Source organism: Panthera pardus, unplaced genomic scaffold, assembly GCF_024362965.1.
Source record: "Panthera pardus isolate Hobbes unplaced genomic scaffold, ASM2436296v1 HiC_scaffold_16, whole genome shotgun sequence".
Taxonomy (NCBI): domain Eukaryota; kingdom Metazoa; phylum Chordata; class Mammalia; order Carnivora; family Felidae; genus Panthera; species Panthera pardus.
Genome location: NW_026526721.1, coordinates 92,617,887 through 92,635,528, shown reverse-complemented (window position 1 = coordinate 92,635,528; position 17,642 = coordinate 92,617,887). Strand labels below are relative to the sequence as shown.

The 17,642-nt window shown below is 35.3% G+C and overlaps 1 protein-coding gene across 6 annotated transcripts in view; it reads left to right on the top strand.

Moving 5' to 3' along the window:
- ECT2 (epithelial cell transforming 2) overlaps nt 1-17,642 on the top strand; it is a 113,706-nt gene that overhangs the window by 60,071 nt on the left and 35,993 nt on the right. For 4 of the 6 annotated variants that reach the window (XM_053903631.1, XM_053903632.1, XM_053903635.1 and 1 more), the window contains 8 exons: nt 580-687; nt 1,627-1,700; nt 3,914-4,044; nt 4,193-4,308; nt 5,455-5,517; nt 6,874-7,096; nt 11,498-11,634; nt 15,757-15,876. In XM_053903631.1, coding sequence (XP_053759606.1) covers nt 580-687; nt 1,627-1,700; nt 3,914-4,044; nt 4,193-4,308; nt 5,455-5,517; nt 6,874-7,096; nt 11,498-11,634; nt 15,757-15,876 — 972 coding nt within the window. The remainder of the gene's footprint in view (nt 1-579; nt 688-1,626; nt 1,701-3,913; nt 4,045-4,192; nt 4,309-5,454; nt 5,518-6,873; nt 7,097-11,497; nt 11,635-15,756; nt 15,877-17,642) is intronic. The other 2 variants (XM_053903636.1, XM_053903633.1) reach the window with 1 other exon arrangement.

The window sequence follows — 17,642 nt, the reverse complement described above, 5'->3', positions numbered from 1 at the left end:
GCTGCATGCTCTAGGCTCTGAGCTGTCAGCACAGAGCCCGACGCGGGGCTTGAACCCACGGACCGTGAGATCATGATCTGGGCCGAAGTCGGATGCCCAACCGACTGAGCCACCCAGGCGCCCCAAGGAACATTTTGTTTAGGATGGCAGGCATATGAATGAACAGAAATACTTCATAACTATCGTCTGTTCAAATTGTCGTTTTGTTAAGTATTATATCAGCCACATTATTTGAAGTTTTTGTTTACAAATTGTAATTTATTTTTTTAATAACATTTACATTTTTTAAAAAAATGTTTATTTTTGAGAGAGAGAGAGAGAGACAGAGCATGAGCAGGGGAGGGGAAGAGAGAGAGGGAGACACAGAATTCGAAGCAGGCTCCAGGCTCTGAGCTGTCAGCAAAGAGCCGACACAGGGCTCAAACCCAGGAGCTGTGAAATCATGACCTGAGCTGAAGTCGGATGCTTAACTGACTGAGCTACTCAGGCGCCCCTACACACTGCAATTTCATGTTAAACATAATTTAAAATTTTTTCAAGTTAATCATAAAGTTAATGTTGCTTAATTTTTCTTTTGAGGTCAGATTGGTGACATTGGTTCATCACATGGGTGGAGTTATTCGAAAAGACTTTAATTCAAAAGTTACACATTTGGTGGCAAATTGTACACAAGGAGAAAAATTCAGGGTATGTAAACTTGGGTGTATTTCAATATAGCATTTTGGGGGGGTGGATTTAAGCCTATCTGTTTCTCCCATTATTTATTGAGGATCAGAAATTCAATTTTTGCTACATATGCATTTAGTAAAAATTTTAAATTGTAGGAGTGTGGTCCTTTCGATTTTAAGGAAGCAATGGAACCTGAGTTAGGTCTTGAAATAAGTAGGATTTGTGAATGAGTAGGATTGTGGAGGTTGGTAGATGGGTAACATTTCCGGCAAAGGTTGGTTGGTGAATGAGCATTGGTGAATGAGAGTTGGGAAGTGTTGAGCAGATATTTCACTCTTGTCTAAATGGTCTTAATAAGAACAGAGCTATATTCTTATAAAATATTTCTAAGATTTAACTAGTGAAAACTATGAAAGAACGGGAGAAGTTACTTCTATTAGAATTAAAATCTTTAAGTTTACATTTGAATATCTTAGGGAGAGTTTATCACGTTCCCACCCTCCATCAGTGTATTTATGTAACAAACGGTAATTTTGGGGTAATAACGAATTCTTGGGAGGTATACTTTTCAATTCATATCTCAGTTTTTAGTGACTTAATTAGATATTTTCCTCTGTTGTGTTGTCTTGGGGGTCAGTACTTCCAAAAGGAGGAAACCCAGAGAAAGGAAACACAGAGAAAGGAGAAATAGAAATGTAGTAAAATAAACTTAACTTCAGAGTTGTATTTATTTAAAATAAGGAAATGGTTTAGACAGCATGGAACTTGTTCTAAATTATTTTAACATAAGTTGTACAATTGAAAGACAATTTTTTGTTGATTTTTATTTATATTTTGTCATAAAGTAGATGAATAATCTAAAGCTCTAAAAAAAGTATGTATAAAATTGCTTAGAACTTCCATCAATGCAGTTATTTAGGGTGAAAATTTATCATAATTAATGGTCTATATTTTTAGATTGCTGTGAGTCTGGGCACTCCAATTATGAAGCCAGAATGGATTTATAAAGCTTGGGAAAGGCGGAATGAACAGTAAGTATTTAGAAATTCGGTAATTTATTGTTAGAATTAAATATATTATTAAGGTAAACCTATGTGCCCCAAACCCTAAATTCATAGCTAGTATAGACAAAATGAATTCAGTCTTTGGGTGGCCTAAGGAATAAAGTCTAGGAGGAACATAGTTACAAAAAAATTATAAAAAATTGAAAGACATCTGTGGTACCTTTTGACTTTACCTTGTGAAATAATTGTGATTATCATTAGCATTCTTTTTTTTCAATTTTTTTTTTAATGTTTTTTTATTTATTTTTGAGACAGAGAGATAGAGCATGAGCAGGGGGGGCAGAGAGAGAGGGAGACACAGAATCTGAAGCAGGCTCCAGGCTCTGAGCTGTCAGCACAAAGCCTGACGCGGGGCTCGAACTCACGGACTGTGAGATCATGACCTGAAGTGGAGTCGGATGATTAACTGACTGAGCCACCCAGGCACCCTGATTATCATTAGCATTCTTTTTTTCCCCCCAAGATGTTATTTAAATTCAAGTTAGTTAACATATAGTGTATTATTGGTTTTAGGAGTAGAATTTAGTTATTCATCACTTACGAGTATATAAAACCCAGTGCTCATCATGACAAGTGCCCTACTTAATGCCCAATATCGATTTAGTCCATCCCTGGACCCATCGCCCCTCCAGTAACCCTTTCTGTAGTTAAGAGTCTCTTATGGTTTGCCTCTGTTTTTATCTTATTTTATTTTTCCTTCCCTTCCCCTATGTTCATCTGTTATGTTTCTTAAATTCCACATATGAGTGAAATCATATGGTATTTGTCTTTCTGTGACTGACTTATTTCACTTAGCATAATACACTCTAGTTCCATCCACGTTGTTGCAAATGGCAAGATTTCATTCTTTTTCATGGGTAATATTCCATTTGACACTACATCTTTATCCATTCATCAGTTGATGGACATATGGGCTCTTTCCATAATTTGTCTATTGTTGACAGTGTTGCTATATGTTTACATTGGGGTGAATGTGCCCCTTCAAATCAGTTTTTTTGTATCCTTTGGATAAATACCTAGTAGTGCAATTCCTGGGTTGTAGTGTAGTTCTATCTTTAACTTTCTGAGGAAACTCCACACCCATTTTCCACAGTGGCTACACCAGTTTGGATTCCCATCAACAGCTTACTAAGAAAGTTCGTCTTTCTCTGCATTTTTGCCAACATCTGTTGTTTCCTGAGTTGTTAATTTTAGCCATTCTGACAGGTATGAGGTGGTATCTCATTGTGGTTTTGATTTGTATTTCCTTGATGATGAGTGTGTCTGTTAGCCATGTCTTTGGAGAAGTGCCTATTCATGTCTTTTGCCCATTTCTTAACTGGAGTATTTATTTTTTGTGTGTTGAGTTTGACCAATTTTTTAAAATTTTTTAGTGTTTATTTTGAAGAGAGAGAGTGCGAGTGGGGGAAGGGGAGAGAGAGAGAGAGAGAGAGACAGAGAATATGAAGCAGCCTCCAGGCTCTGAAACTGTCAGCATAGAGCTAGACATGGGGCTCGAACCCATGAACTGTGAGATCATGACTTGAGCTGAAGTTGGACGCTTAACCGACTAAGCCACCCAGGCGCCCTGATAAATTCTTTTTAGAGTTTGGATTCTAGCCCTTTATCAGATCTGTCATTTGTAAATATCTTCTCCCATTCTATAGATGGCCTTTTAGTTTTGTTGATTGTTCCCTTTGCCGTGCAGCTTTCTATGTTGATAAAGTCCTAATAATTCATTTTTGCTTTTGTTTCTCTTGATAATAGTTTCATGCGTCTGGGTATTTAGATCATGTTATGTTTTTTATGTTTATCTGGTAACATTCTAAGTGGTGATTGCACTTCATAATCATGTTAAGCTCTCTGACCTCGTAATTCCTTGCTATTCTACTTCATCATTATTTAATATTTCATGAAACCATAGTAAACCCCTGGAACACAGAAAATTTCATGTCCAAAGCAGTGAGTTGAATCTTGTAAAGACTACTCATGATCAAATTTTGTCAGAAGTTACTCTGAGATGACTGAGAACACATCAATTTGTTTTTTTTTTTTTTAAACTGATGTTTTTATGAACATTTCAGGACCACATGTAAAATATTTTTGACATATGGATTACACTAAAACTTTAAGAATTATTATAGATTTATAAATTAACATTTAAGTTAAGCTGGTTTTAGAAAGGTATATTTTGTTTTTAGGGATTTCTGTGCATCAGTTGATGACTTCAGAAATGAATTTAAAGTTCCTCCATTTCAAGATTGCATTTTAAGTTTCCTGGGATTTTCAGATGAAGAAAAAACCAATATGGAAGAAATGACTGAGATGCAAGGTAGAATTTAGTATAATTTAAAAGTTATATTTTTGTATTTTCTTCCCCACTCTTGCTTAATTCCCTCCTGGTGAATATGCCTCTCTAAAAATTCAGGTTTGGAGATAAATAGTTAAGCTTATTTATGCTTGTATGCATTTCTTTTTAGGAGGTAACTGTTTACCTGTTGGAGATGAAAGATGCACTCACCTTATAGTTGAAGAGAATATAGTAAAAGAACTTCCATTTGAACCTTCAAAGAAACTTTATGTTGTCAAGCAGGAGGCAAGTAATTGTAGAATAATTATAATAAATATAATAAAACTCTATAGTTTTATTTTTTAATAGACTTTTATTTTAATTTTGTTATTTTAAGTAGGCTTCACATCAGTGTGGGGTTTGAACTCAGGACCCTGAGATTAAGAGTTGCATGCTCAACAACTGAGCCAGCTAGGTGCCCTAAGATGGGTTTTTGAAAGATACTACTAATAGTTTCTCTTTTCTTTTCCTTTTTTGTTTTTTAACGTTTATTTAGTTTTGAGAGATAGGCAGAGTGCAAGAGGGGGAGAGGTTGACAGAGGGAAGCACACAATCTGAAGGAGCCTCCATGCTTGGAGCTGCCAGCATAGAGCCTGATGCAGGTCTGAAACCCACGACCTGTGAGATCATGACCTGAGCGGAAGTCAGTCGCTTAATCCACTGAGCCACTCAGGAGCCCCTTCTTCTTCGTCGTCTTCTCCTCCTCCGTCTCCTCCTCCGTCTCCTCCTCCGTCTCCTCCTCCGTCTCCTCCTCCGTCGTCTTCGTTGTCGTCTTTGCCTTCTTCGCCTTCTTCGTCTTCTCCTCCTCCTCCTCCTCCTCCTCCTCCTGGTTGTCCCCCTCCTCCTCCCCCTCCCCTTCCCCTCCCCCCTCCCCTCCCCCCTTCTCCTCCATTTTATTTATTTTTGAGAGAGAGACAGACAGACTGAGTACTAGCAGGGGAGGGGCAGAGAGAGAGGGAGATACAGAATCCAAAGCAGGCTCCAGGCTCCAAGCTTGTCAGCACAGAGCACGATGCGGGGCTCAAATTCATGGACTGCAAGATTGTGACCTGAGTTGAAGTCAGATGCTTAACTGACTGAGCCACCCAGGCTCCCCTCTTTTTTTTTTTTTTTTTAATGTTTATATACTCATTTGTTTTGAGAGAGTGAGAGAGCTCAAGCACGGGGAGAGAGAGAGAGAGAGAGAGAGAGAGGATTGCAAGCAGCCTCTGCACTGTTGGTGTGGAATCTGACGTGGGGCTCAATTTCACAAACTGTGAGATTATGACCTGAGCTGAAATCAAGAGCTGGTTGCTTAACCCACTCAGCCACTCAGGTGCCTCACCTAATAGCTTTTCTGAGAAGGTAAAATCTTAATTAAATTTTTTTTTTTTTTTTTTGTCTCTCACCTAGTGGTTCTGGGGAAGCATTCAAATGGATGCCCGAGCTGGAGAAACTATGTATTTATATGAAAAGGTATGCTTTTTTTGTCCCTTAGTCATTTGCTCTGTGAATTTGGTGATATAAAGATAACACTTCTGTCTGAAAAGAGCATATAATTGGCATACCAGTCATCTTTTATGTCATGTTTAGGAGTTTCAGAATAATTGGATAATTGGATATTGAGTAATAGGCTGTGTAGCTTTAAGTAAAACTTCAATGCAGTAGATATTTTAATCTAATCTATGTCATTCTGTGCTACTTCTTAGTGATACCATTATGAACAATAACAATCCTATCTTTAGAAACTTAGAATCTTAAGGAAAAGATGGATATACAAACAGTTACAGTGCAGAATATGTGCTATAGTTGAGTAATTATTTTAACTAACCTCACTCTGAGAGACTCAGGAGGGACTGAAAAGAGCAAGTAAGTGTTTAGTCAACTTACTAAGTTAAACTTGTACAGACATTCAGGTTAGATAGCAGGTGGGAGATGGTGTTAAGCTTGAAAAAGCAAGTAGTTTAGTTTACTATGGCTTTAGAAAACTGTGGGAAAGGCCAACAAATATAGCTTATGATGTAGGCAGAATCAAGGAGTTTATAATATGTTAAAGAATTTGGGAAGTATTGGGAGCCATTGAATAATATTAAGGATTGGGAACTGGTGAAGAATATACTAGGTAAGGAGTATTGGGAGCCATTGAAGAATATTAAGCGGAGAGATGTCATTAAAAAAATGACTCTAATAGCAGATTGTAAGCAAGGAAAATGCAGCCTTCGTCCTAGATTGGTGAAAAGTGGTATCATTCACCAAAACATGAAGGGAAGATTTTCTTTATTTGGAGATTTAATTTGAATGGAATATTGAAGACAAGGTACAGATTTATTATGTTTCTATAAAATCTAAATAGGTACTATATTGTCTTCTGACTCTTTTGTTCTCAAGGTTTTTAACGTAAAGTTTAAAATCTGTGCTTAAAATATCAAGAGAGAGCTTTTAAAGTCAAGTGTTATTTGGCAAATATTGGAGAGCAATATGTCCAGGCACTGTGCTAAATGCTAAGGATACAGTGAACAAAATATGAATGGTCCCTGCCCTCCAGAGTTTATGGCCTAACAGGGGACTAGACAGTAAACAAGCTTACAGATGAATACGTAATGGTGATAGAGCTATGAAGAAACAGAATGAGGTGCTTGGGGTTAGGCAATTACAGTGGTCCCTTGACTATTATGTTTTATGAATCTTCTGAATTACCTGGCAGAGTGTATAGTTGTAAAATCATTGTGCAAAATCCAGGTTTTGTCAAACTTATAAATACATTTTTCGTCTGTTCCTGTCTCAGTATAGAACCAAGGAAGTAAAATAGAGCTTTTGTGCTTTTGATTGCAGGCTAATACTCCTGAGCTCAAGAAATCAGTGTCACTGCTTTCTCTAAATACCCCAAACAGCAATCGCAAAAGACGTCGTTTAAAAGAGACACTTGCTCAGCTTTCGAGAGAGACAGACATGTCACCTTTTCCTCCCCGTAAGCGCCCGTCAGCTGAACATTCGCTTTCTATAGGGTCACTCCTAGATATCTCCAACACACCAGAGTCTAGCATTAACTATGGAGGTAATTCACATTTTAAAAAATTGATGATTACAGTTTAGCAGAATGGAATAATTATTAGAGTATAGGTAAATCACTACTACAGTGAACATGAAAGGTTCTACCTTTTATTACTGTTGTTCTTGCTGAGGAGAAAAGGCACATAAAAATGCTTCCATGTAATGATTGCTTACTATATGCTAAGTGCTTTCTATATTTTATTTGTATATTACTGTAGAAAATGATAGAGCTGTTCAAAGAGCAAATTCTTAACTAGCAAAAAAAAGATCACAGAAGGTGTCACATGAATTATGGAGAAAATAGGTACAATTAAATCACTGTAAGGTAAGTTCAGTTTGTCTCAAATGATAGAAGAAAGCTAGCCCTATAATTAACTCTTCTCTCTTGGTCATCAGTTTTTCTCTCTATTTTTGGTTTTCAATCTGCACATAAATATGTTGTGTTTTTTACACTTAAGAAGCAATCAAAGCCTTCCCTTAACCCCATGACTCTATTTACTATCTCATTTCTCTCTTTCCTTTTATAGGAGTACTCTTCAAAGAATTACCTTGATCTATTGTGTCACTTCCTTGCCTTTCATTGTCTTTTTAACCCATTCCAATTGAACTTAAGTCCCTACTGCATGAAATTGCTCTTACTGAGGAGACTGACCTTTTTTATGCAGTCAGCAACATTGAACACGTGAACAGCTATTTCTTCCCAGAGATAGTTTTCTCTTAGATTTTGTACGTCATTTCTTGTTCTCTTTTGCCTAACTTCTCCACCTCTAACTATTGAATGTTATTTCTGAGTCATTTCTTCTCTATTGTATTCTTCCTAAATGGTCTCATTTTTAATTCCATGGCTTTAGAAACTTTCATATGCTCTTGACTCCCTAATTTGTCATCTTCTCTGTCCAACTGCCTTCTTAATACCTATTCCTACTTGTCCATGCCTAATACACTTCTTAAACTTAATCAAATTAGAACTCTTGGTTTTGATTTTCTCTACCACTCTCAACTCTATTCCTTTGCCACCCTTCCTTTATTGGCCTTTTCTATAAAATGGATCTCTCTTAGACAATTATTTTGGTCTCCTAAATGGTCTCTCTCTATTCATTTTTGCCTTTTTATTTATTATTCATTATTATTATTTTGTTAATGTTTATTTTTGAGGGGGGGAGGAAGGGAGGGACAAAGCATGAGTGGGGGAGGGGCAGAGAGAGAGAGGGCAATACAGAATCTGAAGCAGGCTCCAGTCTCTGAGCTGTCAGCACAGAGCCTGACATGGGACTCGAACTCATGAACCACAAGATCGTGACCTGAGCCAAAGTCGGACATTTAACCAACTGGGCCACCCAGGTGCCCCCTTTCCTTTTTTTCTTTCTTTCTTTCTTTCTTTCTTTCTTTCTTTCTTTCTTTCTTAATTTTAAGTTTATTTATTTATTTGTTTTGAGAGAGACAGAGTCAGCACAGGTAGGGGAGGGACAGAGAGGGAGACAGAGAATCCCAAGCAGGCTCCACACCATCAGCATGGAGCCCGACATGGGGCTCGAACCCACAAAACTGTGAGATCATGACCTGAGCCACAATCAAAAGTTGGACACTTGACCAACTGAGCCACCTGGGTGCCCCTTCTTTTTTTTAAAGTTAGTTTATTTATCTAAGTAATCTCTACACCTATCCTGGGGATTAAACACACAACCCTGAGGTCAAGAGTTGTATGCTTTTCCGACTGAACCAGCCAGGCACCCCCAATTTTGCCTTTCTGCATGCAGCACTTAGGTTTCTAAAATACATATGCCACTTCTCTGCTAGAAGTCATACAGTGGCTTTTTATTACCGTAGCTTCCAAGTTCCTATGTGATCCTTCCTCACTTACCTCCAACCTCATAGGATACCCTGCTCTCCTGTAATATTTTAAGTTTCCGTCACACTATCTTTGTTATTCTTCAAATATTCCCACTACATTCATACCTCAGGAACTTTATACTTGCCCTCTTTGCTTTAAAGAAATCTTGTTGGGTTTTCCACAAAGTTACATCCCTGTTTGAGTACTTCTCACCAACCCATTATGTGGTTGTTGTCTTTAGTAGTAGTTTTTACTGTTAGAAACTATATTTTTTGTTTATTTTATTTGCCTCACCAGAATGTAAGCTTTAAGAAAACAAGAACGGTGCCTCACTAAATATTCATGGAAGGAATTGAGTGTCAATTTAGGGTAGGCCCAGAAAACCAAGGTGGAGTTGAGAAGTAAGATGAGTAAGAATACAGATAACAGTATACAAATTTGTTTTTTAGGAATAGTGAAGAGATTAGTTGACTTGTAGTATGGAGGAGTAATAGTTAAATTAGAAAGGTTAGTTGGGGCCTAATATTAGAGGACTTTAAAATCAGACTGGCAGGTCTGAACTGCATATTGTCATTAACGAGGAACTTAAGCTATTGAGCAGTAGAGTCATTGGTTGAGTAGGTAATTTGTAGTGAATTATTCTGAAAAATGATTCAAAGGAAGACAGTTTAGAGATGGCCAGACCATGAAGTAATCTATAGTGGCTTGGGCCACAAGGTGATAAGGTCCTGAGTCAGGGTTACTGATGGTTGGAAAGAAAAGTGGAGATATTGATGGAATGGAGTGACAGGAAGAGAATAAGGGATGATGGCAAAGTATTAAAATAGGAGAAATGTTACCTTAGCAAAAACAGGAAGTCTATATTTTGGAGGAAGATAGTGCAGTTTTAGAGAATATCCAGGTAAAATTGAGGTACAAATGTCCAGTGGGTATTTGGAAAAATTGAACTTGGTGCTTGGGTAGAGGATTATGATTAGATACATATGTCAGAATTTACTGGTTCCATAATCATGATGGACATACTGGGCATGGGATGGTAAGAGCTGATCATATATGGCTGAAGCTTGAATATGCAGTTGAAGGAACAGAAGAGGAACTTAAGCTATTAGTTTAGAACAGAAGGAAGAGAAGAAAATGAACCACTAAAAAAACCCAGACATGACAGTTGTACTAATATATTAGGTACTCTGTATAGGAGAATGCCCAGTTTGTAGATCACTGCCTACACACAATAATTAAATTAGATCAATGTATGTCAGTTTCTTCCTCCTGAAATATGTAATGGCAGAAGCTCTTGGATCTATTGAGAGCAGCCTGAAATAACATATGGCAAGTGGGAGAATCTTTGAAGTCTACTAGCTTTAAAAAACATTCAAAGTTCCATAGTACACACCATTGTATTAATAATATTTAAAATTATCATTGAGTAAAGTTAATATACTGGGACTGTATTGTTTTTTTCCATGTCATTCTATTGTATGTTATACATTAGTTTTCTTATTGAAAAACTTGCTATTAGGAGATTCTGTACATAATGTTAAAGTATTTTAATCATAACTGATAGTAAGAAAGTGTATATAAAGCTTTTATGAAGTATCATGTTTTTTGAAATATGTATAAAAAATACTAATGTGTCCTCCCATTTTGTGTTGGACTAGGTGTTTTCATATTATGTTAAGAACTAATGAAGAATTTGCAGTGATGTTGGGTTTTTTGAGGAAGGCTTCCTGCATATATATGTGATAAGTTTTCTGTTACTGTGTAATCATAACAACCTCTTTATCTTTTAACTTAAATATTTTTATGGAGTTTTAAATTTTATTTTATTTGAGCTTTTTATTTTGAAATATTTTAGATTGCAAAAAGCTACAAAAATAGTACAAAGATTCTAGTACTCTACTCAGATTTCTTTCCCAAATGGAAATATTCTGCCATGATTGTGTTAGCATTCATTCATTCATTCTCTCTCTCTTTCTATATACACACATATTTTTTATGTCTGCACCGTTTGAGATTAAGTTGCAGATACGATGACCCTTTATTTCTAAATACTTAAATGTGTATTTCCTAAAATAGAGAGACATTTCTTGTACCACTATAATACACGTATTGTAATTAGGAAATTGATGTTAATACTATGTATGACCTACTCTTAATTTTTATTAGTTGTTCCACTCATATCCTTTTTAGGAAAAGAATAAAGTTCCTTTTTCTTTTCCCTGGTCTAAGACTCAATCCAGGATCATAGAGAAAGTTGTTATCTCTCTCTAGTCTCTTCTAATCTGGAATAGTTCCTCAACTTTCTCTGTTTTTAATGACTTCAACGTTTTTGAAGAGTACAGGCCATTATTTAGTATAATGACAGGCCAAATCTGTCAATTTGGAGTCATTGATACTTTGGACCATTATTTTTTTCTGGCTTTATCCTGTAAAGAAATTTTACTTTAATGAAAATCTAAATGGGTATATTTCTAAGAGTGGATATCTTTACCCCTTTTTTTGTTGTTAAATCTGCACAGTATCTGGTACTTGTATCTGGTTTTCATTAAATCTTTCTTCCTTTTTACCTTTTAGAAACACCAAAATCTTGTACTAAGTCTTCTAAAAATTCCACTCCGGTTCCTTCAAAGCAGTCAGCCAGGTGGCAAGTTGCAAAAGAGCTTTATCAGACTGAAAGTAATTATGTAAATATATTGGCCACAATTATTCAGGTAAGAGTTTGGTGCAAAATGATCCCTGTTCCAGTGTTCATAACTAAAAAATCTGAGAAGTGTTATTTCTTGCAAGCAAATTATATAAGCGTAGAATTTGAACATAGATACTAAAAATGAAAATGTATGATGAAAATCTGCTATTAGGGAAATACCATAACTGTAATAGTAGCTTTTATTCATATAGAAATAGCACCATTTTTTATAGTGACTTTAAAAAGAGAAGAATCCTCAGTAGATAATCTTGGAGAGAACTAACTTTTATTCAATGCAGAACTTTGCATGTTCGCTGTCAGGATACTGCATTTATATTCATACGCAGATGTGGTAGATAACTTTTTCTGAAAGTGTGCATTCTAGGAGTCATACTGTATATATGTGAAAAGCAATAGCAATGAAGCATAACAATATGAATGTAATTTTTTTTTCAGTAATCCTTTCATGTGTCAAGTTTATTTTTTTTCTTTTTTAATTTTTTTAATGTTTAGTTATTTTTGAGAGAGCACAAGCGGGGGGTCGGGAGGCAGAGAGTGAGGGAGACACAGAAACCGAAGCTGTCAGCACAGAGCCTGACGCAGGGCTCGAACTATTGAGCCGTGAGATCATGCCCTGAGCTGAAGTCAAACACTTAACGGGCTGAGCCACCCAGGCCCCCCTCATGTGTCAAGTTTCTTAAAGTATGTAGTGGTTACTCATAAATATTAATTCCTTGCTTATCATTAAAATGTACTATGAAGTTATTGCTGAAGAAGAACAATTCTAATGGATCCTTCTAGGGTGAGACTGAAGATGATATTAAAGAAAAAACTGAAATTCAAGGTTCTGAAATACAATAATAGGATATTATTTTGGCATCTGCAGAAAGAGGTAATAGATTTGTTTTAGGTAATGAAGGAGATTGTCAGAAAAATAAAGTTGATACCATCATGCTTGTCTCTGAATAGAAAAATAATAGGGAGCTTCTGATTGGGGTTAATTTTCAACTGACCTCTATTTGAATTCTTAATATAACTCATTAGGGTTCAATATAATAGCCTTTAGTTGCTTGTACCACTGATAAAATGCATGGATAAGAAATGGAAAGACTTCTTTCTTGCTATTCATGGAGAGGTTATTCTTCACAGTTAATTTGTTTAGCAGCAGTCAAGGGTTTATGAGGCCCTTTGCTGTATTAAACTTTACTTGTTTTAAGTCAGCTGTGCTCTTCTTCCTCAAGGGAAATCATTCTGGATGAGTTTCTTGTTGAAGTTTTTATAGTCAGCCAAAATGTAGTCGAGTAGCAGAAAATCCCGTTGGCATACACTGTTCATGTACTTTGGTAGCATTTATTACCCAGAAATGTAAATCCTTTCAGACCATGGTAAATGCACTGGAGTTTCAGAATTCTAATTTGCATATCAATTAACTTTGCTAAAATGCCTTAAAAAGGCCCTTAGAATTATTAGACTTACATCATTTCATACCACTATGCTTACTATAAACTCACCTAAGATTTTATTTAAAAGATTGTGATCTAAATTCATAATAATGTTCTCTTCAGTCTTTATTTTAGGACTGATGTTTTCCTTCCTTTTTTTTGAAATTGGATTTGGAATAATTTAGCCCCAGAAGCTTCTTTATGTATTTCATATAATACTTGGGTGCCTATTAATATAAATTAGTTTCCCAAGTGTCAAAGAAGATTGCTGTTTTAAAGGAGCTTACATTGGAAGAGGAGATAAAACATACATACCTAATTATAATACTGAGTAAAAGGGTATGAACATCATGAGGGAGGTTTAGTTAAGGTATTTGGAGATTTGTGAGGTGGGAGTTTTACTTTTATGAGCTTAGGGAAGGTGTTGGGTTGGAAGTTTGGTGGGTTGAACATTGGAAAAAGTATAAAGAAGATAAAAATTGAAGTGAATTTTGAAGTAGGAGTATGATTAGTACATGTAAAAAATATGGGTAGGGAGTGTATTTGAGATTGTGCAAATAATATAGACAATTGAAGATGTATACAACATTCAAGGTATAATGACTAGTCTAGGGGATTAGCGTTTAGGGTGATTTAAGGGAACTAAGGTGCAAGGGGTAGGGTGTGGATACAGTGAGAGCTGAGGTCAGGCTGTCTATGCCAGACTAGAGAAGGCCTTTCTATAGTGTTATATGTAATATAGAGAAGAATTTTTGATGGGAAGGGGAAGATGGTATCTGACTTGCATTTTTGGAAGATAACTTGTTTCACTTAGGTACTGAAGAGGGGAAATTATGGAGACAAGACTAATTTGGAGGTTATTTCAGCAGTCTTGGTTAGAGATTTTGAGGACTTGGACTTCTTTCAGTGAAAATGAAAATAGGACAAATTTGAGAAATGTTGGAAAGGTAGAATCAGAAGTGTTTGGCTATCTAATTTTTTATGGAGGCTTAAAGCAAGTACGGAGAACCGTTTTGTATAGTTTAACATGTCTTAAGACTACTGGGAGGTTTTAAAGTAAAAAGTAAAATTTTAAAAAGTCAAATAACTAAAGTAAAAGTAGTAATGTATTGTTGGGTTCTTAACATACGTGGAAATAAAATGAATGACAATAACACAAAGGCCAGGAGGAGCAGAAGTAAAAAAATAATAATAATAATAAATAAAATAAAAGAGAGTAGTAAAGAACTACATGAAAATTATGGGGGCATCTGGCTGACTCAGTCGGTAGAGCATGTGACTTCTGGTCTCAGGGTTGTGAGTTCGACCCCCATGTTGGATGTAGAGGTTACTTAAAAATAAAATCTTTTTTTTTTTTTTTTTTTTAATTTATTTTTTTAAATACCTTTTTTTTTTTATTTTTTAATATATGAAATTTACTGTCAAATTGGTTTCCATACAACACCCAGTGCTCAAAAACCAAAACACTTCAAACGAAGATTATGAATTGTTACTGGTTTTAAGAATTACATTTCTATAAGTTTAGTCACCCAAAATACTTATATACATAAAAACATATTAAATAAATATATTTTTCCAGGCCTTCCATTTCTGCAATTATGAACCCTACCCACTAGAAACAATAAAAATACTGAAATCAGAAAAAAAAAAAAATCAAGAAACAAAAGCCTTTATTATTCTAAATACATCAGTAAGGTGATAATAAAGTGAGGTATATTCATGGGGAGCCTGGGTGGCTCAGTTGGATGGGCAGTGGACTTCAGCTCAGGTCTTGATCTCGCCGTTGTGATTTTGAGCCCTGTGTAGGGCTCTGTGCTGACAGCTCAGAGCCTGGAGCCTGCTTTGGCTTCTGTGTCTCCACTCTCCCTCTGCCCTTCTCCCACTTGTGCTCTGTTTCTCTCTGTCTCTCAAAAATAAATATTAAAAAAAAATTTTTTTTAAATGAAGTGAGGTATATTCAGAGGCCAAAATCTAAGTAGGGAGTTGTGTACTAAAACCAGCTTTTACCCCAAAGACCGCAAGGCCTCAGTGGACACAGAAAACCAACACAAAAACTAGTTTCCAACCTACTGTCAAACTTCCAGTAAAGTTAAAAATGTGTATAGCCGATGACCCAGAAATTCTAAATGTCAAAACATTTAGTATTTCTATTAAGCGTATGTCTGGAAATCACTGATTGCTTATTGCTTTCTTCCTTAGTAATTTGAAAGAAAAGTGCAAATTACTCTTGTATTATACTAGCAATTTCATGTTATTAGATTCTAACATAACATTTTATGATAATATATATACACACAGATGTATAAATAAATAGGATAAAATAGAAAATGTTATGAGAAAAAAGTTCTCAAATTTAGGGAGAGATTTCTTTTTTTAATTTTTTCTTTTCCATCAACTTCTCTCTTATCACTGTCAATATGTTTTTTTCTAAGTGTTTTTTTAATGTTTATATTTGAGAGAGAGAGAGAGAGAGGAAGGGAGTGTATGCGAGAGGGGGGGAGGGGCAGAGAGAGAGGGAGACACAGAATCTGAAGTAGGCTCCAGGCTCTGAGGCGTGGGGCTTTAATTCATGGACCTCAAGATCATGACCTGAGCCAAAGTCAGACACTTAACCAATTGAGCCATCTAGGCGCCCCTCACTGTCAATATGTTTGCTTTTTTCCCTATAACCTATCTAAACTAGTGGGTTTTTTTTAACCTTTTAGTTATTTCAAGTACCATTGGAAGAGGAAGGACAACGTGGTGGGCCTATCCTTGCACCAGAAGAGATTAAGACTATTTTTGGTAGTATCCCTGATATCTTTGATGTGCACACTAAGATAAAGGTAAATTTGTGTATGTTATAATTCTTTTTGGATTGTGTTTATATGATGTTTTTTTAAGGTACTATTGATTGTCTAAATGAGTTTTATACCTAAAACTTCTTATTCTCTCATTTATTCCTTTGAATCATTTATGTCCCTTTGCTCCAGTGCCTTATTAATATTTGTTGTTGGTCTGTTTTTTAATTTTGATTAATCCTGAAATAAGGAATTAAACCTTTTGAAGTTTTTTCTATAGAAATATGTGGTTGCTGGTGGTATTTTTATTTTCCTACTGTTCCTCTCAAGTTGTTTGTTTTGCTTTGAGTTGTTTGAAAAACTGAAGCTGCAAGAGACTTAGAGACCATTTTGTTCATTTCTCTGTTTATAGTCAGGTAAATAAAAAAAAAAAACCAACACATAAGACAATGCTGTCCTCTTAATGATTTTTACTTTGATGAAGGGTCCATGATTTATAGGTACCAGTCTGTCATAGTAAAGTAATTTGGGGGCAGATTTAGCTGAACTTTTAAAAGTAGTTAAACTTTATTTTCTACTTGGTACTTGAGCAAAATTGATCAGTTTTCTCTTCAGAACAACCCATATGAATGGTTATTTCATATTCCAATAAAAAGATCAATCCGTATTATAGAATGTTTTCAAACAAGTACATTATATTACTTTTGATTTTACTGTACATTATAAACAAAAGTATTAACGATCTATAAGTTAATAAAAATGCAATTTTAAATGCTTGCGTTTGTACTTTATCAAAATCCATGATCATATTTCACTTATTTCTAGATCTAAAGGGACTCTGAAGGAGTCTTTACTTTCATAAAAAGCTATTGAGTTTCAGCCCAGGTATTCTAGTTTGGTTTCTGGATATTCAAAAAGTGTTTTTGTTATATTTTTTCTTTTATAAGAAACACTGGCAGGCATAAAGGTAGAATGGGAAGGCAAGTAAGTTTTCATCTTGGTGTCCTAACACTAATTTGTGGGTCAATTTGAATTTGTGTCACTCATTTAGTTCGTCTGGGTGTTAAAGTGCTCTTCTAATATAAAATGTTACACTTGTTATGTGTATAGGATCATAATCTCAATAGAGAAAATCATGTTCTCTGATTCACTGGGGCTTTGAAAATGATTGTTACTCTTTATAGTTTTCTCATGTGTAACATTCTTCAAGCTTCTTCTATAAAGTTGGATTGCTGATATTTAAACTATTAGTTGTTTTTTAGCTGATTTCAAGTTTGTCATACATTTAAAACTTTCAAAGCCTGTGTTCTTTTCTACCACGAAACCAATACATGTTGTCAAACATTTGTAAGATCAGGAGTAAAGGAAAGAGGAGTATAAAATACCCACAATCCTATCACCCAAAATTTTAAATTCTGTTGTATTTTCTTGTCTTTTTTTATACATAGCAGTTTTTTCCTTCTTTTAAATGTAGCCGGCCATCAAGTACTGGCACATGTAGCGAGCAGTATCAAGAAGTTGGTATTATTGTCTGCATTTTACAGATGTGAAACTGCTACACACAGAAATTAAATAATTTTTCCCAAGTCAGTCATCTAATAAATGTTGGATCTAGGATTTAAATACTTGTTTGTCTAACTTCAGAGTCTGTTCTCTTAAATCCTAATGCTATCTTGCTTTTTTTTTTTTTGTTTTTGTTTTTGGAAATTGAGATCTAATTGACATATCATTGTATTAGTTTTATTATACAAATAATAGTTTGATATGCATATATATTATGAAGAGATCACCATGATAAATTTAATTAACAT